The 22,829-nt window shown below is 45.2% G+C and overlaps 1 protein-coding gene across 3 annotated transcripts in view; it reads left to right on the top strand.

Moving 5' to 3' along the window:
- PECAM1 (platelet and endothelial cell adhesion molecule 1) overlaps positions 1-22,829 on the top strand; it is a 91,351-nt gene that overhangs the window by 41,221 nt on the left and 27,301 nt on the right. For 2 of the 3 annotated variants that reach the window (XM_032138219.2, XM_032138218.2), the window contains 9 exons: positions 3,547-3,822; positions 7,107-7,355; positions 10,183-10,458; positions 14,172-14,459; positions 15,526-15,633; positions 17,047-17,074; positions 18,091-18,164; positions 20,124-20,177; positions 22,240-22,302. In XM_032138219.2, coding sequence (XP_031994110.1) covers positions 3,547-3,822; positions 7,107-7,355; positions 10,183-10,458; positions 14,172-14,459; positions 15,526-15,633; positions 17,047-17,074; positions 18,091-18,164; positions 20,124-20,177; positions 22,240-22,302 — 1,416 coding nt within the window. The remainder of the gene's footprint in view (positions 1-3,546; positions 3,823-7,106; positions 7,356-10,182; positions 10,459-14,171; positions 14,460-15,525; positions 15,634-17,046; positions 17,075-18,090; positions 18,165-20,123; positions 20,178-22,239; positions 22,303-22,829) is intronic. The other variant, XM_032138221.2, reaches the window with a different exon arrangement.

Genomic DNA, 22,829 nt, shown 5'->3' on the forward strand with positions numbered 1-22,829 from the left:
ACACACACACACACACACACACAGAAAAAACAAAAAAAATCTTTTGTTTTTACAAAAGATGGGGACCTATCACACTATTTTACAGCTTTTTAAAAACTAGACAAAATCTTATGGACTTTTGTCCATATGAAGAAATATAGATCTATCTCATTTTAGAACTCAGAACTCGACTGTAGGGATGGGCCATCTCTGCAACCCCAAATTCCTGGATTCGAGTGATTTACCTCATCTTCTGTTGATGGATATTTAGGTATTTTTCTCAGTTTTTGCTATTACAACAATCCTGCAGTATAGATATTTGTACTTGTAACTTGTGTACTTTGGCAACTATTTTACTATTATTATTTATGTGGTTAATTCTTAGCAGTCAAATTGTTGAATCAGATGTTTTGTGCATTTTCTTTTTTATTTATTTATTTATTTTTTTGAGACAGAGTTTCGCTCTTGTTGCCCAGGCTCGAGTGCAGTGGCACGATCTCAGCTCACCGCAACCTCCGCCTCCCGGGTTCAAGCAATTCTCCTGCCTCAGCCTCCCAAGTAGCTGGAATTACAGGCATGTGCCACCATGCCCGGCTAATTTTGTATTTTTAGTAGAGATGGGGTTTCTCCATGTTGGTCAGGCTGGTCTTGACTCCCGACCTCAGGTCATCCGCCTGCCTCAGCCTCCCAAAGTGCTGGGATTACAGGCATGAGCCACCACACCCGGCCTGTGCATTTTCAGTTAAAAACTTCACCATGAGGCTAGGCGTGGTGGCTCACATCTGTAATCCCAGCACTTTGGGAGGCCGGGGCACACGGATCACCTGAAGTCAGGAGTTTGAGACCAGCCTGGCCAACATGGTGAAACCCCATCTCTACTAAAAATACAAAAATTAGCCAAGCGTGGTGGTGGGCACCTGTAGTCCCAGCTACTCTGGAGGCTGAGGCAGGAGGATCACTTGAACCTGGGAGGTGGAGGTTGCAGTGAGCCACCGTGTCACTGTATTCCAGCCTGGGTGACTGAGTGAGACTCCATCTCAAAACAACAATAAAAACTTCAGCATGAAAAACTTATCGTAAAATAAAAAGACAAATGACAAACTGGAGAAAATATTTGCATAGTACTTTTGACAAAGAGCTAATTCCTTTAATTTATAAAAGGTTTGGCCGACTGTGCCTGGCTCGATATTGCCGAAGTGCTAGATATTGCCGAAGTGCTAGATATTGCCAAAGTGCTCTTCAAGATGGTTGAACATTTTCATCAGAAGTGATGCTAGTGTTTATTTTCCCACATCCTTACCAACAGAGTCTTTCTTTCTTTCTTTCTTTTTAAAATAGAGATTAGGGTCTTGCTATATTGACCAGGCTGTTCTCGAACTCCTGGCCTCAAGTGATCCTCCCATCTCGGCCTCCCAAAGTGCTAGGATTGCAGGCGTGAGCCACTGTGCCTGGTCCTAACAGAGTATTTCAATGTTTTATTATTTTTGACAATCTAGTTGAGGTATAGTGATATATATCATTGTTGTGGTGATTTGTATTTCTTTAGTTTTTAGTGAGGTTGAGTTTGTTTATTCATCTATTACATTTTTTTCCCATAAACCGCCTATTCATATACACCTTGTCATTTTTATTGTGAATCACAAAACTCTGGTGCCATAAAGAAACAAGATAGGTAAATTTGACTAAAGTCATTTTTATTGTTCCTGGTTGGATTTGTTCAAGCCCTTTATTTTATTTTTATTTATTTATTTATTTTTGAGACGGAGTCTCACTCTGTCGCCCAGGCTGGAGTGCAGTGGCACCATCTTGGCTCACTGCAACCTCTGCCCTCCAGGTTCAAGTGATTCTCCTGCCTCAGCCTCCCGAGTATCTGGCATTACAGGGGGCTGCCACCTTGCCCAGCTGATTTTTGTATTTTTAGTAGAGACGGGGTTTCACCATCTTGGCCAGGCTGGTCTTAAACTCCTGACCTCGTGATCCACCCACCTCGGCCTCTCAAAGTGCTGGGATTACAGGTGTGGACCACCGCGCCTGACCTCTTTATTTTATTTTAAAAAATATTTTATAATATGTTTTTTGAGATGGAGGGTCTCACCATGTTTCCCAGGCTGGTCTTAAACTCCTTAGCTCAGGCAGTTCTCCTGCCTCAGCCTCCCAAAGTGCTGGAGTTGCAGGCGTGAGCCACCGCCCCCAGCTGAGCCTTTTATAAATTAATTAGCTATTTGTCAGTGATATTATGCAAGTATTTTCTCTAGTTTGTCATTTTTCTTTGAGTTTTATGATAAGTTTTCCATGCTGAAGTTTTTAATCTTCATTTAGTCAAATTTACCTGTTTTGTTTCTTTATGGCGTCTCAGTGTTGTGATTCATACTTAAAGGTCTTCCGCATGTCAAGATTATTAAAGGAAAAAAACACACCTATGTTTTCTATTCCGGTGCTGTGGTTTCATTTTTTTTTCCCCTGCATTTAAATATCTGGTGCATCTGGAGTTGATTTGGGTGAAAGAAAAACACCCTTCAGCTATTATTAAGGTTCCCCAGAAGACCTAAAATTTGAGAGTCCTAAAGCATGTAAAGGATGCCTTCCCCCTTTTTACTTTTACTTGAAAAGGCAGGCTATTATTTTATGATAACTTCTTATTATGAATTGACTTCATAATGTTAAAAATCACTAATGAATATTAAAGTATTTGATTACTCTAAATTCACTATTAGCATTTTTAAAATATCCCTAATCTATATTTTACACAGTTGGAATCTGTGTATATATTCCAGTTATGCCCTGGGCTTGTTTTTGTAAGTGGAAACAAAAGCCTAGGACCTATCCCTACTTCCCTGAAGATCCTATGCCCTGGTTGGTATCTGATCTATACTTGATTAAAACTATTTTTCTTTTTTAATAGAGATAGGGTCTCACTATGTTGCCCAGAGGCTGTTCTAGAACTCCTGGGCTTCTTAAGTGTTAGGATTACAGGTGTAAGGCCCCACTCTCAGGCAAAATTGTTTTTCAAACTGCATGAGTCATGAAATCAGTTTAGTGAGTGATGGCCAGCATTTTAAAAAATGAAATAGAAAAGACTAGAAGCCACCGTTTTGGAGGCACGCGATTATTTAAATATGCATTTCCATGAAGCAGCACGTTTCACAGAGCTGAACTTTTGAAGGCTATAGTATCTTCATGCTGAAATGCCAAGCTTCCAAGAAGTGCTGAGAAGAGACTAGAAAATTCGTAGTGGGCAGGAGGAAGATCATTTCTAAATACTGTGGTTATTTCTGAAGTCATCTGAAGAAGATTCCGCAGGCGAGATCTAGAGAAGGTGTTTGGCCTTTGGGAAGCTTCAGAAACCCAGAGAATTGCAGTGAAGAAGCCTGAAGATGCAAGAGTGAGTGAGAAGGCAGGGAGTATGAAAGCAGCCAAGGCAAAAGTTCTAGAGAGGAAAGGTTGAATTTTTAAAGTTAGTTAGGAACAATAGAAGTTTGAAAAGGGGAAGCAGCAAAAAGAGCAGAAGAGGTTCCACTTGCCCAGGTTTGCACCTGAGTCCAACCGGGTTGTCTTCCTCTCTTGCAGAATCCTTCTCTACACCCAAGTTCCACATCAGCCCCACCGGAATGATCATGGAAGGAGCTCAGCTCCACATTAAGTGCACCATTCAAGTGACTCACCTGGCCCAGGAGTTTCCAGAAATCATAATTCAGAAGGACAAGGCGATTGTGGCCCACAGAAGACACGGCAACGAGGCTGTGTACTCAGTCATGGCCATGGTGGAGCACAATGGCAACTACACATGCAAAGTGGAGTCCAGCCGCATATCCAAGGTCAGCAGCATCGTCGTCAACATAACAGGTAGGGCTGCTGCTGTGGAAGGGTGCTGGCATATGGCGGGCTCAAGAGGCCACCATGCTGCAATCCAGCATGGCCAAAGAGAGCTGATTTCCTGCCCCTGCTTATCTGAATGAATGTGCTCAGGTGGGGCTTTGGTGCTCATGAGAAGAAGCCAATGCAGAGCGAGTTAACAGTCCACGGTGCTTGTTGAGGGTACAGGCTCCGGCACCAAAACTCAACCCTGCTGCTCACTGCTTCTGTGACCTTGGGTGAGTTATTGAACATGCTGCAGCTCTGTGAGATGGCGATAATGACAGCACTCACCTTTTAGGACTACTATAATGATTAATGAGATAACTATACTGTAAGCATGAGCTGAGAGACTTGTACAGACTGACTGTGAACACTGGTTAATGTTTTCATTACTCTGTTATATTTCTCCATCCCCTGTGACCAACACTATGCTAGATCCTAGACATGGGTCCTATGACAGGGCCACAAACGAGAAAGCATTAGTAAACTCAAAAATAATGATAACATGGCTGGGCATGGTGGCTCACATCTGTAATCCCAGGACTTGGGAGGCCAAGGTGGGCAGATCACTTGAGGCCAGGAGTTCGAGACCAGCCTGGCCAATATGATAAAACCCCATCTCTACTAAAAATACAAAAATTAGCTGGGCATGGCAGCATGCCTGTGATCTCACCTACTTGGGAGGCTGAGGCCCAAGAATCTCTTGAACCCGGGAGGCAGAGGCTGCGGTGAGCTGAGATCACACCACTGAACTCCAGCCTGGGCCACAGAGTGGAGCTCTGTCTCTCGAGACCGCCTGGCCAATATGATAAAACCCCATAACTACCCTTTGTTGAACATTGTATGATGGGTTTATATACATTTTCTTTTCTTTTTTTTTTTCTTTTTTGAGACAAAGTCTCACTCTGTTGCCCAGGCTGGAGTGCAGTGGCACGATCTTGGCTCACTGCAACCTCTGCCTCCCAGGTTCAAGTAATTCTCCTGCCTCAGCCTCCCGAGTAGCTGGGATTACAGGTGTGCACCACCATGCCCTGCTAAGTTTTTATATTTTTAGTAGGGATGGGGCTTCACCATGCTGTCCAGGCTGGTCTCAAACTCCTGACCTCAAGTGATCTGCCTGCCTCGGCCTCCCAAAGTGCTGGGATTATAGGCATGAGCCACTGGGCTGGCCCAGGTTTATATATATTTTCATTTCATGCTCATAACAATTCTAGGAGATAGGCATAAGAATGCCCACTTTATGGACGTGGAAACTGAGGCTGTGAGGTTAGTAACTCAACCAAGGATTACAGGGTTACCAAGGGGGTAGAACAAGAGTCACCCTCAGGCCTGTTTGGCTTTCAAATCCATGAACTTGAAAGTTCCCTCAGACTCCTAACCCTCCTTACCTGGCTTTATTTCCCTCTAAAGTACTTAGCACCAAAATATACTCTACCTTTCTTTTTTATTATGTGTATGCAGCCACTAGAATGCAACCCGCTGAGAACAGGAACATTATTTTGTTCAGTGCTATATCCTTAACACCTAGAACAGTGCCTGGCACACAGTAGGAATTCAATACATATTTGTTGGATGAAGGAATGAGTGTTGGATGACAATGTTTCAGGGGACAGAGACAGTCGGCACTTCTTGGTTGCACGGTGAAGGTGTTCTCGTGTGTCTGCATTCATACGTTCATTCATTCATTTGTTCACTTATTTACTAAAAGCCTCCTATGTGTCAAGCATTGAGTGTGCAGTGTCAACAACAGTCTCCAGCACCATAGGTAGGCTACCAACCACCCAACTGGTATATTGGCATATATGTGGGGTCCTGCTGGTCTATAATGTGTGCTAGCAATTTACTTAATTATTGCTCATGACTTATATTTTGATGGCTCATGGTATTTTTTTACTGATACAATTTATATTATCTCATTAAAGAAAAGTACCAGTTCAACACATATTGAGCATTTTCTGTATGCTGGGCAACTTACTGGGGATAAAGAGCTACCTAAGACCCCATTTTGCCTATGAAGAATTCATAGACATAAATAGACCAGTCTACAGCATTTTGTGGTAGAAGCCCAGATGGACTGAGACATTCTGTCTCAGACACTTTCCCTGGATAACTTTCTCCAAGAGGCCTTTTCATGATTCCCCAAGACTAGATTCAGTGTCTTTTTTCTTTTTTCTTTTTCTTTTTTTTTTTTTTTGAGATGGAGTTTTGCTTTTGTTGCCCAAGATGGAGTGAAGTGGCACAATCTCGTCTCACTGCAACCTCCGCCTCCCGGGTTCAAGCGATTCTCCTGCCTCAGCCTCCTGAGTAGCTGGGATTATAGGCGCGCACCACCACACCTAGATGATTTTTGTATTTTTAGTGGAGACGGGGTTTTGCCATGTGGGCCAGGCTCGTCTTGAACTCCTGACCTTGTGATCCGCCCACGTCGGCTTCCCAAAATGCTGGGATTACAGGTGGGAGCCACCGCACCCTGCCAGTTCAGTGTTTTCTCTATGGGCTCTGTGACAAACAATGCATCTGAATCAACCACTAAATGTAAGTGCTTTGAAGTCAGAGACTGTTTCTTATTCACTGCTATCTCTCAGTGCCTAGCAAGGGGCCCGCCACAGAGAGAACCTGCAATAAATACTTGTGGGGTGAAATGAGTGAGTGAACAAATACATGAGTGAATGCATGAATCATTATTTGCTGCATTAAAAGCTGCAAAACTTTTCTTTTGTTTCTTTTTTTGAAATGGAGTTTCACTCTTGTTGCCCAGGCTGGAGTGCAGTGGAGCGATCTCGGCTCACTGCAAGCTCTGTCTCCTGGGTTCAAGGGATTCTCTTGCCTGAGCCTCCCGAGTATCTGGGATTACAGGCGCCCACCACCATGCTGGCTAATTTTATATTTTTAGTAGAGATGGGGTTTCACCATGTTGCCCAGGCTGGTCTCCTGACCTTGGGTGATCCACCCACCTCTGCCTCCCAAAGTGCTGGGATTACAGGCGTGAGCCACCACACCCAGCCACAAGTTGCAAAACTTTTCTAATCCTCATCATTGAAATAAATTGGATTAACAAGAAAGGAAAACCTGCCATTGGAATCCTAGGCAAAGAATGAACCCTAGCTCCTTACTGGGGTGATCGTTAGGTATATGAGAAGCAAAGGAAAACTTTTTGCTGGAAGTTGGAAGTTGGTTCTGCCAACAGCACCTGAGCCAAGGGCCTCTCCAGGAAGGGGCTTTAGGGTGGTGGCCAGACACATCCCACTCCATTCCCACTCACTGTTTTTCAGAACTATTTTCCAAGCCCGAACTGGAACCTTCCTTCACACGTCTGGACCAAGGTGAAAGACTGAACCTGTCCTGCTCCATCCCAGGAGCACCTCCAGCCAACTTCACCATCCAGAAGGAAGATACCATTGTGTCACAGACTCAAGATTTCACCAAGATAGCCTCAAAGTGGGACAGTGGGACATATATCTGCACTGCAGGTATTGACAAAGTGGTCAAGAAAAGCAACACAGTCCAGATAGTTGTATGTGGTAAGTATATCGTTGCTGACTCAGAGGACATCCGGGGTTGAATGGGAGAAAGGAAATTTATCTGCAGCTGCCGCCCTGTCCGGTCTGAGCAGACTCAGGCAGGGTAAGAACTAGAGGGAGAGAAGGATGAAATCAAAAGGCCAAAGAAACAAGGAGGTATTCCTGCTCAGAACACTGATTCACTGATGATGATGTGGCCTCTGACTTGCTAAGATTCTAGCAAGATTCTGCCTCCTGGAGCAAGTACCCACCCAAGAGGTCAGGAAGGAAACACTACTCAGTCCATGTTAAACCTTTTTTTTTTTTTTTTTTTTTTTGAGACAGAGTCTCACTCTGTCGCCCAGGCTGGAGTGCATTGGCACGATAGCTCACTGCAACCTCTGCGTCCTAGGTTCAAGCGATCTCCTGCCTCAGCCTCCCAGGTAGCTTGGATTACAGGTGCCCGCCACCATGTCTGCCTAATTTTTGTATTTTTATTTTTATTGTATTTATTTATTTATTTATTTATTTATTTTTTGAGATGCAGTCTCGCTCTGTCACCCAGGCTGGAGTGCAGTGGCACGATCTGGGCTCACTGCAAGCTCTGCCTCCTGGGTTCACGCCATTCTCCTGCCTCAGCCTCCCAAGTAGCTGGGACTACAGGCACCCGCAACCACGCCTGGTTAATATTTTTTTGTATTTTTAGTAGAGACGGGGTTTCATCGTGTTAGCCAGGATGGTCTCGACCTCCTGACCTCGTGATCTGCCTGCCTCAGCCTCCCAAAGTCCTGGGATTACAGGCGTGAGCCACCACACCCGGCCAAGAATATCAAAATTCCATTTTTTAAATCTGTATCCTGGCTAACCCAAAAGAGTAAGACTTCCAGTGGACAGAATGTAGGTATTTGACCACCAGGAGCTGGGCTTCTTAGGCCTGAATGTGCATGCAAGACCTGGTTAAAATACAGGTTATGATTCAGTATTTTAGGCCCAGATGGGGCCCGGTTCTGCATCTCTAACTACCATTTTGGTGATGTGGATGCTGTTGGTCTCTGGACCACACTTTGGGTGGCGAGATTCTGGATGATTATAGAACTCCAGTCAAGTTGTCACTGTCACTATATTATTCGGTCACAATCCTTTCATTTAACCTGTGGCTATGTTTTATCCAGCTAAGATTTTATTATAGCTTCAACTGAACCAGGATTTTAGCCTATTTTTAATGCTCTAACCACCTAACTCAAAAGTCAGGAATGCAAGAGACAAATGTGTGTTATTACGTTTTATTTTATTTTTTGTTCTTGGGAGGAGGAAATCTCATTGTATAAGGTTAAAATAACCTAATGCCTAAATAATGACCTAATATAATTCTTATCTGTTAAGAGGCTACAGCACTAAGAAGATTTATTTTTCTTTTTTCTTTTTCTTTTTCTTTTTTTTTTTTTTTTTTTTGAGACGGAGTGTTGCTCTTGTTGCCCAGGCTGGAGGGCAATGACATGATCTCGGCTCACCACAACCTCCGCCTCTCAGGTTCAAGCGATTCTCCTGCCTCAGCCTCCTGAGTAGCTAGGATTACAGGCATGCGCCACCATGCCCAGCTAATTTTGTATTTTCAGTAGAGATGGGGTTTCTCTACGTTGGTCAGGCTGGTCTTGAAGTCCCGACCTCAGGTGATCTGCCCACCTCGGCCTCCCAGAGTGCTGGGATTACAGGCATGAGCCACCGTGACTGGCTGAGAATAATTTAAAAACATATATATTGGCTGGACCTGGTGGCTCACACCTGTAATCCCAACACTTTGGGAGGCCAAGGTGGGTGGATCACCTGAGGTCAGGAGTTTGAGATCAGCCTGGCCAACATGGTGAAACCTCCTCTCTACTAAAAATACAAAAGTTAGCCGGGTGTGGTGGCACATGCCTGTAATCCCAGCTACTCGGGAGGCTGAGGCAGGAGAATCCCTTGGACCCAGGAGGTGGAGGTTGCGGTGAGCTGAGATTGTGCCATTGCACTCCAGCCTGGGTGACGGTCTCAAAACACACACACACACACACACACACACACACACACACACACACACACAACACACACACACACACACACACACACACACACACACACACACACACACACACACACACACATCTCCTCGGTCAGGTGTGGTGGCTCATACTTATAATCCCAGCATCCCAGCACTTTGGGCAGCTGATGTGGGAGGATCACTTGAGTCCAGGAGTTCAAGACCAGTCTGGGCACATAGTGAGACCCTGTCTCTACAAAAAATAGAGAATTAGCCAGGTGTGGTGTGCACCTATAGTCCCAACTACTCGGGAGGCTGAGGTAGGAGGATTGCTTGATTCTGGGAGATTGTAGTGAGCAGCGATTGCACCATTGCACTCCAGCCTGGGTAACAGAGTGAGACCCTGTCTCAAATACACACACACACACCACACACACACACACATTTTGTTGGCTACTTGTACTTTTTCTATGCTTTCTGTGTCTTTGCTCAACACAAGAAGAGTATATTATGTGTGCATGTGCGTGTGAGATATGGTAAAATATAAACATGTATTTCTGGGGATGTAATGTTTTCCTTGAATTTCTGTCATTCTCTGTTTTGCTTATTGTACTTCTCTTTCCCTTTCCCTTCTCACCACCCCGCCCCCCCCAACACACACACAGCCTGTCAGTCTCATAGGTGTCCTATAAAGGTAAATAAGGCAGGCAGGCATTTGAAATTACAGCAGGGATAGAAAGCAAAGCTCAGGCTTTGGAGAAGGAACCTCTTGGGCTGGATGCTTTGCTTTTACCTTCAGTGCCTTTTGGCTTGTTTCTCCCTCTGTTCTAGAAATGCTCTCCCAGCCCAGGATTTCTTATGATGCCCAGTTTGAGGTCATAAAAGGACAGACCATTGAAGTCAGTTGCCAATCAATCAGTGGAACTTCGCCTATTTCTTATCGCCTTTTAAAAACAAGTAAAGTTTTGGAGAGTAGTACCAAGAACTCAAGTGATCCTGCGGTATTCAAAGACCACCCCACTGAAGACGTTGAATACCAGTGTGTTGCGGATAATTGCCATTCCCACGCCGAAATTTTAAGTGAGATTCTGAGGGTGAAAGTGATAGGTAAGTTGCTGTGCTATGAGAAGAAATCATGTGGGCTTGGGGCATTCGTTCATGCCCAAGGACTGTGGGGACAATAAGAGAAGTAGGGGGCCAGGTGCAGTGGTTCACTCCTGTAATCCCAGCACTTTAGGAGGCCAAGGCCGGTGAATCATTGAGGCCAGGAGTTCAAGACCAGCCTGGCCAACATGGTGAAACTCCATCTCTACTAGAAATACAAAAATTAGCTGGGTTTGGTGGCGTGCGCATGTAATCCCAGCCACTCGGGAGGCTGAGGCAGGAGAATCTCTTGAACCCAGGAAGCAGAGGTTGCACTGAGCCAAGATGCGCCATTGCACTCCAGCCTGGGCAACAAGAGCGAAACTCCATCTGAAAAAAAAAAGAGAGAGAGAAGTAGTGGGTGCTTATGCAAAGTCCATACACTAGGTATGCACCAAAGCAGGGCCAAGGTTCAGTAAAGGAGGCTGGAAAATATCTGGGGGCTATTGATGAGGACAATGTAATCTCTTTCCAGAACCTTTCAACAAACTGCTAAAATATGATAAGCATGAAAATGTCCTGACTGCAGGAAGCACTGAAGTTATGCATGTGGACTCCGTTAGCACTTTCTCCTTTTCAGATACACTGTTCTGAGAATTGTAGATCAGGACTCTGCTGTTGTGACTCCTAGCTGGGCAACCTGTCTTGTGTGAAATCCGCAGCAGTGAGAGTTACAGGCTGTGGTCTCATGGGAATTACTAACAGTTGCCTTGGATTCTCATTATACTCAAGAGAAATATACTATTGTCTTGGGGGTGGACAGTTTCCCTTAAGCCTCTATCTCATGCCTCTCAGAAGGCCTCAGGAGTGCCATTGCTTGCATGTCTTAGATATTTTGCATCCTGTTGTAAAAAGTTTAATAAGGCTTCCTCCTCTTTGTCCTTCTTGTTTAGTAACTGCCTATCTACATGTGCTGCTGGTGGATGTGAATAGGAGAGAGGGAATCCTGCTTCTATTCATGTATAGTCTAATAGTAGCCATACCTTTTCAATTAACATTAACATAGTCCAGGTGAGGTAGCTCACACCTGTAATCCTAGTGCTTTGGGAAGCTGAGGTGGGCGGATCACCTGAGATCAGGAATTCGAGACCAGCCTGGCCAACATGATGAAATCCTGTCTCTACTAAAAATACAAAAAATTAGCTGGGTGTGGTGGTGGGCACCTTTAATCCCAGCTACTCGGGAGGCTGAGGCACAACAATCATTTGAACCTGGGAGGCAGAGGCTGCAGTGAGCCAATATCATTCCACTGCACTCCAGCCTGGGCAACAGAGCAAGACTACATCTTAAAAAAAAGAAAATTAACATTAACATAGACTAAGCACCTAAAGGTGTGAGGCATACAAAAAAGAAGACATATTCTTTGTTTCAATGCTGTAATAAGAAGCACAAGCTCTCCTAATTAAATGATGGAGAAACATCTAAATCATAATACAAATAAGCATAGAAAAAATGTTAGCGGTCATGTTTGGTTGTCACATGAACTATATCCTTATAGTGATGGTGATAGTAATTCAGGGTGTGTCAGACGTCATCTAGCTTAAGTGGGTAAACATAGTGAAAGAGCTGGGCTAGGTGCCAGGGCTTGAGAATGGGTGGGCAGAGAAGGCTGAAGATGGCTGAACATTTCCAGCAAACACATGAGCCAAAAGGTTCCACGGGGCACTTCAAAAGACTGTGCGTGGCCAGGTGCGGTGGCTCATGCCTATAATCCCAGCACTTTGGGAGGCCGAGTCAGGTGGATCACTTGAGCCCAGGAGTTTGAGACTAGCTTGGCCAACATGGTGAAACCCCGCCTCTACTAAAAATACAAAAATTAGCCCAGCGTGGTGGTGGGTGTCTGTAGTCCCAGCTACTCAGGTGGCTGAGGCAGGAGAATCGCTTGAATCCAAGAGGCGGAGGTTGCAGTGAGCCAAGATCGTGCCACTGCACTCCAGCCTGGGTGACAGAGTGAGACTCTATCTCAAAAAACAGCAACAACAAAAAAGACTGTGGCCAAATCAGATGGCTGGAAACAAAGGCTGGAGGTTGGGAATGGAGAATCACTGGATATGAGCTGAAAAAGTGGCTGAGCCTAAATGTGAAAGGTGTCAGGTGCCAGTCTCAGGAGTAGGGAATTGTCCTGCATGCAGTGAAAAGCCAGAAGACGGAAGGAAGGACAGGATGCAAATGAGTTCTCGGAACGATCCACCTGGTGGCTGGGTCAGGGAGCAGGCATGGGGACTTCAGACCTCATGGTTCGTTAGAGGCTAATGCGGAAGCCCATGTGAAGCTGTTGTTTTAAACTGGGTCAATATCAGTGGCTCACATTTACTGACCATGTGTCCAGCCCTGTGTGAAGTACTATAGTAAATTGCTCCAATGGAAACTCACAATAACCACAGAAGACCAGTAACAGCATTGTCGTTATTTTATCATGACGCAGCTGAGGCTTAGGGCAGATAGCTGGTGGGTGGTGGGACTGGGATTTGAGCCCACTGGTGTCCCAGGCCCGGAGCTTGGCTTCTTCCATTGTCTTACCACAGCCTGCACTCATAGCAGAGTGACTCATAAGTCACAATACCATCTGCTGACCATCTGCTCTCACACTAGAAGGAAAGTCTACTTGGGAAGACAATTTAGGATCCGAATTTTGGTAGTTGAGGATGGAGCTAGGAAAAGCGGATACAGGAGGTAGCCAAGTTCTGCTTGGACCTGCAGGGAGTGAGGCTGCCTGGGCTTCCAGGTGGAAATGCCCAGGTGAAAAGGGAGACTTGGAGTTCAGGAAAGTAACCTGGACTGGAGCCATAGGTTTAGGTGTCAGTGGCTCAGAGACAGAAGCTCAGCGTGTAGGTGAAATCACCCAGGAGGAGAATGGGGATGGAAAACTGAGGATTGAATTTTGCAAAATGTTCATACTTCCGGGCAAAACAAAGAATAATCAGTGAATAAGAAAGGGGTGCCAGGTAAGAAAGGAAGAGAATCAGAGTCACGAGGAAGCCCAGAAGCCCAGAAAAAGCTGAGTAAGTAAGACCTGGGTAACAGTGAAGTGTGGAGAGCCCAAGGCTGGGAGCCTGGAGGAAGAGCATCCACCACTGAATTTAATCAGCAGGGGACTCAGGGACGTTGGTTGGGGAATCAAGTGAACTTGAGATAGAGTGCAATGTCACAAGATTGTGACTACACAAGAGTGCAGTCAGATTTCAGGGGTAACAAGAAAGTGGGAAATAAGGATGTCAAAGCATAAAGGAAAAAGGAGAAAAAATGGCCGATAGCTAGAGAAGGCAGTGGGTCAAGATTGTTTGTGGCCTGGCATGGTGGCTTATGCCTGTAATCCCAGCATTTTGGAAGGCCGAGATGGGCAAATCACTTGAGGTCAGGAATTCAAGACCAGCCTGGCCAACAGGGCAAAACCCCATCTCTAAAACAACAACAACAACAACAAAAATCCGAAAAGTTAGCTGGGCCTGGTGGGCGCACCTGTCATTCCAGCTACTCAGGAGGCTGAGGCAGGAGATTTGCTTGAACCCAGGAGGCAGAGGTTGCAGTAAGCCAAGATTATACCACTGCACTCCAGCCTGGGTGACAAGAGTGGGACTCTGTCTCAGAGAAAAAAAAAAAAGTTGAGCAGTGGCTGTCTCATGTTCCTCTTCCTCTGCCTTTCTTTGCTCAGTGTGAATCCTTTTCCTGCTTTTCAGCCCCAGTGGATGAGGTCCAGATTTCTATCCTGTCAAGTAAGGTGGTGGAGTCCGGAGAGGACATTGTGCTGCAATGCGCGGTGAATGAAGGATCTGGTCCCATCACCTATAAGTTTTACAGAGAAAAGGAGGGCAAACCCTTCTATCAAATGACCTCGAATGCCACCCAGGCATTTTGGACCAAGCCGAAGGCTAGCAAGGAACAGGAGGGAGAGTATTACTGCATAGCCTTCAACAGAGCCAACCACGCCTCCAGTGTCCCCAGAAGCAAAATACTGACAGTCAGAGGTGAGTCAGGGTCTCCACAGCAAGCTGTGCTGTGGGCTCCCAAGGGCAAGACCAGAAAACACACCCCTTGTAAGAGGGAGTTGGGGGGAGTTTAGCTCATGTGACTAAAGGCTAGGAGACTAATGTCCTCCAGGCTCTTGGTTGCAAGTGACAGAAACCCACTCGAATTAAGTAAAAAAGAGGAATTGATTATTATAAGGAATTGGGAGAATGTCACATTGTTCCAATTATAAATTCTTGGCAGACTCACCATTGAGTCATCTTGGGTCAAACATCCACCCACAGACCACCGGTGGCCAAGGGGATTGGGTCATGCAGAACAGACATGATTGGAGAGCTCACTTTTGTGGGTGGGGGTGGTTTCCTGGAAAGGAAGAGGGCTGAACACACATGCCAAAAAGGAGTCTACTCCACTTGAGCCCTGGAGTTGGAGACCAGCCTGGGCAACATGGTGAAACCCCGTCTCTACAAAAAGTACAAAAATAGGCTGGACGCAGTGGCTCATACCTGTAATCCCAGCTACTCGGGAGGCTGAGACATGAGAATCAGTTGAACCCAGGAGGTAGAGGTTGCAGTAAGCAGAGATTGCCCCACTGCACTCCAGCCTGGGTGACAGAGCAAGACTCTGCCTCAAAAATCAAACCAACAAAAAATAGCCGAGTGTGGTGGTGTGCTCCTGTAGTCCCAGCTACTCGGGAAGCTGAGATGGGAGGATTACTCAAGCCCAGGAAGTTGAGGCTGCAGTGAGCTGTCATCAGCCCCTAGCCTGGGTGACAGAGTGAGACCCTGTTTCAAAAAAGAAAAAAAAAAGAGTCTACCCCAGCAAAGCTGGTTTGTTCCCTCCTTGAGGACCACAGCTGACCTCTATTTGTAGCAGAAACAATCATTTCTGCACCAGCTCTGAGTGCAGAACCCCTCAGAGGTAGATGGATGCTAAGGCAAGCTGCCAGTTACAAGAGCTGTGAGAATCAGTCTGACTTTTGTTGCTTAAGCCTGATATTATTTCTTCCTGGCAGAGGAAGAGCCTATATACAAAAAAAAAAAATTTGTTTTGTTTTGTTTTCAGTCGTTCTTGCCCCATGGAAGAAAGGACTTATTGCAGTGGTTGTCATCGGAGTGATCATTGCTCTCTTGATCATTGGGGCCAAATGTTATTTTCTGAGGAAAGCCAAGGGTGAGCATAGTTCTTTCCTTCCATACTGACTGGTCGTCCTTGCCAGGAAACCAGCCAGGGATGCGTGGTGCTTTTCTGACCCCTGGATTCAGCTAGGCAAAAATGAAAGCTATTACTTTCCTCATTGGGCAAACCAGAAAAGATAAATTTGGGGGGAAATTGCATCTTTGTGTGGTTAGAAGAAGCCATTTCTGTAGGTTTATCCATACCTAGTCCTCTAATGCGCGTAAAGTGGGGTGCAAGCGTCTTGGAGACACATATACATGCGCATAACACCCACATGTTGCACACACACATTGAATGCTTTGTAATTAACCTGGCGGTTGTGCTGTGACTTCTACCCTATGCTTGGGGTTAGCTAAGTAAGCCCGGCTGAGCAGCCAGGACCACCTGCTGATAACCAGGAATCAGAGTCAGCTGTCCAAGACTCAAGGGAAAGGGCAGAGCATCAGTAAATCCTGCAAAAATTTTTTTGTGGGATAAGGTAGGTTCTTTTGGAGCCTCTGGTGCTGCTGCCCAGGATGGGAGGGGCAGATGGGGTGAGGAGGGGCCCTGGTTTTTGTCAGGAAAGCTGCCACCCGTCAAGGAAGATAGAGCACACCCTGGCGTTGATCTCAGGCCAGCTTCGAGTTACAAGCGCAGGGATTGATTTGGCCTTTACTTTTTGTAATTATCTGGAATCAAAGAGAGTGGTCAGGCACGGTGGCTCACACCTGTAATTCCAGTACTTTGGGGGGCCAAGGCAGGTGGACCACTTGAGGTCAGGAGTTCAAGACTAGCCGGGACAACATGGTGAAACCCCTCACCTTTACTAAAAATACAAAAAATTGGCCAGACGTGGTGATGGGTGCCTGTAATTGCACCTACTCGGGAGGCTGAGGCAGGAGAATCACTTGAACCTGGGAGGCAGAGGTTGCAGTGAGCCCAGATCACACCACTGCACTCCAGCCGGGGCAACAGAGCAAGACTTTGTCTCAAAAAAAAAAAGAGAGAGAGAGAGAGGAAGAGAGCTGCCTGCTTATCTGGCTAATCTGGTTCCTGTATCATTGTCTCTTTTTCCATCATATTTCACTAACAAAAATCACTTCCGGCTAAAATAGTCGAGATATCATGTTTCTGAGGAAATATCTTGGTATAAGACCAAGAGAATACCTCTTTCTTTTCTGTCTTTTGTAAAAGAGTGAATATATTTGGCTTCCTTTTCTCTCTTTTTCTGGGTATTCAATCTTCTGGGAATTCAAATGTAGCTGAAAAGAGTGTTCCTTCACAGCTTACTAGGAGTAAAACAAAGAGAAAAGGAAAGTGTTTTCTATCTATTAGGTTAGTGCAAAAGTAATTGGCGTTTTGGCCATTATAGTAGTATGGATGTGGGTACCGTATACTGACTTTGGTTTTTCTTTCTCTGTTTTAAAGCCAAGCAGATGCCAGTGGAAATGTCCAGGTGAGTGTATTTGTAAGAAGGGGGCGGCTGCTCTGTGAGCACGGTAGACATTCTGTGGAGGGAGATTCTGGTCATTAGGAAGTTTTCAGTGGCTCTTGGCAAACTCAGAAAAACATAGGCCTTCCTTGGGTGTGAGTTGTGTGTGTGTGTGTGTGTGTGTATCTCAGTGGAAGAATGCCAATTGTCCTTTCATGGGAAGGAATGGCTTTTATTCTGAGATATGTCCTTCCAACATGATTATTTGTGAAATCTCCCTTTCCTTATGAAATTATAATTGTAGTAGATAAAATTTTTTAAATTTGGCAAAATAGAGTTGGTCTTTAAAAAATAGTTTTACTAACTTTACTGTTCTTGAAATCCCAAATCCAAAAGTATAGAAATGATTGCTCTGTTCCAGAGAGAAACAGTAGCTCAGGATAAGGAATTCAGGGGCTTGGTAGTAGCCTGTGAAGGACTCCTGGTATTCATGTGCACTTTGGTCCTGATGTTTATTTTAATAGGAAAAAGTTTTATCAACGCCAAGCATGGTGGCTCGCACCCGTAATCCCAGCACTTTGGGAGGCTGAGGCAGGCAGATCACCTGAGGTCAGGAGTTTAAGACCAGCCTAGCCAGCGAAACCCCATCTCTACTAAAAATACAAAAATTAGCCGGGCGTAGTGGTGCATGCCTGTAATCCCAGCTACTCGGGAGGCTGAGGCACAAGAATCGCTTGAACCCAGGAGGTGGAGGCTGCAGTGACCGGAGATTGCACCGCTGCACTCCAGCCTGGGTGAAAGAGCAAGACTCTGTCTTAAAAACAAAAACAAAAACAAAAAAACAGTTTTTTCACATAATCCTTGGAGCTGCCAAAAAATATTAGTTTTCCAAATGAGAGAGTAAAGTTTTCCTTACCTTGGAAAACTCTTCCTGGTTTTCTCATGATCTTTCCTTGATTACTTTGGTGGTTTGGGGTTAGAACAACAACAACAACAAATATATCTATATATTGTTTTCCCTTTTTATATTTCATTTTAAGGCCAGCAGTACCACTTCTGAACTCCAACAATGAGAAAATGTCAGATCCCAGTATGGAAGCTAACAGTCATTATGGTAAAGTCACGGTCTCCTGCCATTGCTAATTTTCCCCAACTTGCTGCATACTTCCTTAGCCCTCTCAGAAGCAGAATATGTAAGTGGTGGGATTACAGTTGGAAGAGAAACCCTGGCTTCAACAGGGTGCTTCATCTCATCAGCCACTGGGCCATGTAATATACAGAAACGTAAAAGGAAAGGTAACACATTTTATTCTAACTTCGCCACCTTCCAGACTCCTCTTAGAAGAAAGATAGAGAATAATCATAATGCCCTGTTACCTTCAAAGACTTTGAACATTGCTCCAACGTAATATTATAATTCTCCATTTTCAAGACAGAGACCAGATATCAAATGAAAACATTGGTAAAACATCTTCTCAGATGGAATTATTACAAGCATAAGACAGTTGTACTTCAAATTTGCCACAAAGGGAAAGCAATTTCAATATTCTCTCAGTAGAGGCATAAAGAAAGTGTTCCAATTAAGAAATATCTATTCATAAGGCTCATCGGTAGCTTTAGGGTCAGTTCAGCTGAATGAGTAGCCAGTCCTAGGAGTTCTTAATCCCAGGTTAGTAAGAAAATTGCTCAAGCATTTCAGCAGGGATGCTACTTACTTGACAGAGGGGGCTATAATTACATCACAAAAAGTCCTGTCCCAGACCAAATTTGGAACACTCTTCCTCTTTTCTTTCTTTCTTTTTTTTTTTAGACAGGGTCTTCCCAGGCTGGAGTGCAGTGATGCAATCTCAGCTCACTGCAGCCTCTACCTTCCAGGCTCAGGTGATCCTCCCATCTCAGCCTCCTGAGTAGCTGGGATCACAGGCATGTGCCACCATGCCCAGCTAATTTTTATTTTTTGTAGAGATGGCACTCTACCAATGCTGGTTTCAGACTCTTGGGCTTAAGAAATCCTTCTGCCTTGGCCTCCCAAAGTGCTGGGGTTACAGGTGTGAGCCCCTGAGCCCAGCCACCTTTCTTGCTTTATCAGCAGGTTTGGTCATAGAATGCTCATGTTCTTTTCTAATTCTGTAAGTGTCTCACAAAATAAGAAATTTTTAGGACATACTTTTTACAGAGACATATTTTGCTTGAGAAATATGTTTTAAGAATTGAGTAATTCATATAGTACTGAATCATAAACTTTAAAAAAGGAAAATAAAATATCTGTAGTAATAAAAGTAATGTGTCAGTAAATAGAAAAGAGCAAATATATTGTTTAAGAAACTGTATTCTAGGCTGGGCGCGGTGGCTCATGCCTGTAATCTCAACACTTTGGGAGGCCGAGGCAGGTGCATCACTTGAGGTCAGCAGTTCAAAACCCCCCTGGCCAACATGGTGTAACCCTGTTTCTACTAAAAATACAAAAAATTAGCTGGGCATGATGGTACATGCTTATAATCCCAGCTACTCAGCAGGCTGAGGCAGGAGAATCCCTTGAACCTGGGAGGTGGAGGTTGCAGTGACCTGAGATCGCAACATTGCACTCCAGCCTGAGCGACAAGAGCGAAACTCTATCTCAAAAAAGAAAGAAAGAAAGAAACTATATTTAGGCCAGGCATGGTAGTTCATGCCTATAATCCCAGCTCTTTGGGAGGCTGAGGTGGGAGGATCACTTGAGGCCAGGAGTTGGAGACCAGCCTGTGCAACAAAGCAAGACTAGGAGAATCGCTGGAATCTGGGAGGAGGAGGCTGCAGTGAGCCGGGATTGCACCACTGCAGTCCAGCCTGGGTGACAGAGCAAGACATTGTCTCAAAAAAAAAAAAAAAGAAAGAATAAAGAAAAAGACTACACAGCAGGTCAAATGGAGCCCACAGGAGGACCAACGAGGGGACCCAGGACCCAGAGACAATGCTAGTTGTCACTACACTGAATAAATCAGGCTTGACTTTGTTAGGGGTACTGAATTTTTAAAAGGTTTTAGAAAACTAAAATTTCCCATGTCACTCACCCTAATTGTTATTTTTCAACCAGGTCACAATGACGATGTCGGAAACCATGCAATGAAACCAATAAATGATAATAAAGGTAATTATCTAATTACATGTTTTTATTAGAACCAACTTTTACATTAAAAAAAAGACTCATAGGAAAAGAAAACTAAAACTTGAAAGACTGTGGATAATTTCCCACCTCTCTTAATGACCCTGTACACAGCCGATGTGTCAATGAAGGTAGCTAGCTGCTTTCACCAGAGATGCTGTCTAGTGTCCTCAGTGGGAAAGTCACCTACATCAAAGTAGGGAAGAACTGGGTTATACCCAAAAAACAACTTCCTGACTCATCATGGGCTACTGGGTAAGGCAGTGGGACCTCTTTTTTCTTGAGTATTGAGGTGGTGATTTTTAAAGACAATGGACAATAAATTACTCTCTTCTGCCTGAAGCACTGAGGGATTGGAGTAAATCATTTTTCAAAATTCCTTTCTCTCTGGGCTGCTGCCATGGGAGTTAAGGCTCCTAACAAAGAGAAAGGATTCTGTTAAGGTCTCTTCCTTTCTTTCTTTTTTTTGTGTTTTTCTTGAGACAAGAGTCTCGCTCTGTCACCCAGGCTGGAGTGCAGTGATGTGATCTCGGCTCACTGCAACCTCCACCTCCCGGGTTCAAGCGATTCTCCTGTCTTAGCCTCCCAAGTAACTGGGACTACAGGCGCCTGCCACCACACCCGGCTAATTTTTGTATTCTTAGTAGAGACAGGGTTTCGCTGTGTTGGCCAGGCTGGTCTCGAACTCCTGACCTTGTTATCTGCCCGCCTCGGCCTCCCAAAATGCTGGAATTACAGGCGTGAGCCACTGCGCCTGGCTCTTTTTTTTTTTTTTTTTTTTTGGATACAAAGTCTTACTCTGTTGCCCAAGCTGGAGTACAGTGGCACAATCTTGGCTCACTGCAGCCTCCGCCTCCCGGGTTCAAGCCATTCTCGTGTCTCAGCCTCCCAAGTAGCTGGAATTACAAGTGTGTGCCACCATGCCCAGCTAATTTTTGTATTTTTAGTATTGGTGGATTTTCACCATGTTGGCCAGGCTGATCTCGAACCCCTGACCTCAGGTGATCTGCCCGCCTCAGCCTCCTGAAGTGCTGGGATTACAGGCATGAGCCACCACACCCAGCCTGAAATGTATCTTTGACTGCAGAATCATTGTTTTAGTAGCTGATGAGAATCCCTATTCTTTAAGGCTTTAAAAACAAAACAGTAATGTTATTTTTGACTTGAAGACAAACTACTTTTCTAGCTTTCACCTTAGTACCCTGAGTGATTTCATTCACATGTATGCCTCATACTCTCCAATTATTTTTAGGCTAGTGACCCCTGTTCCCCATTTCCCGAAATCCTCTCGGTCTTGGAGGTGGCTTTGTTTGCCTCTGGCTGTGGAGAAGGCTTCCAGCATCTTGAGTGAGACTGAATTGGGAGAACTGCTGGGGCTGATACTGGGCTGTTTTCTGTCTCTACTGACCTGTTCCAAGTCCCCCCACAGTAGAAACAGGAACCTAGACCAGAGGGTCCCTCCACATCCTGGTAACAGAGAAGTCAGGGAGGAAACCATGGGCCCCAAGGCCCTGTATCTGCCTCCTGGACCAGTGCGGGGTTTGTACTCCCTTCCTCATCCCAAATGGAATTAAGCCTGTGTCTGGCTGCCCCCTCAAAATACAGAATACTTTAATAACCTGAATGAAAATCTAGCCAGGCGCAGTGGTTTATGCCTGTAATCCCAGCACTTTGGGAGGCTGAGGTGGGCGGATCACTTGAGGTCAGGAGTTCAAAACGAGCCTGGCCAATATGGTGAAACCCTGTCTCTACTAAAAATACAAAAATTAACCCTGTCTCTACTAAAAATACAAAAATTAGCCGGGCATGGTAGTGCACACCTGTAATCCCAGCTACTCAGGAGGCTGAGGCAGAAGAATCACTTGAACCCGGGAGGTGGAGGTTGCAGTTAGCTGAGATCGCACCACTGCACTCCAGCCTGGGCGACAGAGTGAGACTCTGTCTCAAAAAAAAAAAAAAGAAAAGAAAAGAAAGTCTACTTCTATGATCTGAGGTGCCCACAAGAGATTCCACCTAAACAACAAGCTGCTTTGGTTTCTTTGAGCAGAGCCTCTGAACTCAGACGTGCAGTACACGGAAGTGCAGGTGTCCTCAGCTGAGTCTCACAAAGGTAGGTGCCACTCGAGTGAGTCGCCAGGCATTGCCTTTGGCTTGGGTGTAAACCCCAGGGGTGGGGGGGTGCTGTGTTCAGTGAGAAGAGTCTGTGCACCCTCAGTCACTCCAAAGGAAGTGATTAGCAGACCTACCGGCCTGCTAAGACTGGAAGGAGCAAAGGCCCTGGCCCTGGCGCTGGCTCTGAGCTGTAAAATCTCAATAATTTAAAAGAAAAAAAGAAAAGGCCAGGCACGGTGGCTCACGCCTGTAATCCTAGCACTTTGGGAGGCCAAGGCGGGTGGATCACCTGAGGTCAGGAGTTCGAGACAAGCCTGACCAACATGGTAAAACCCCTTCTCTGCTAAAAATACAAAAATTAGCCAGCTCTGGTGGTGCGCACCTGTAATCTCAGCTACTCAGGAGGCTGAGGCAGGAGAATCACTTGAACCCGGAAAGCAAAGGTTGCAGTGAGCTGAGATTGCGCCACTGCATTCCAGCCTGGGTGACAGAGCGAGACTCCATCTCAAAAAATATATATATTTA

The sequence above is a fragment of the Hylobates moloch genome, unplaced genomic scaffold (assembly GCF_009828535.3).
Source record: "Hylobates moloch isolate HMO894 unplaced genomic scaffold, HMol_V3 SCAFFOLD_19, whole genome shotgun sequence".
In the NCBI taxonomy this organism is placed as follows: Eukaryota; Metazoa; Chordata; class Mammalia; order Primates; family Hylobatidae; genus Hylobates; species Hylobates moloch.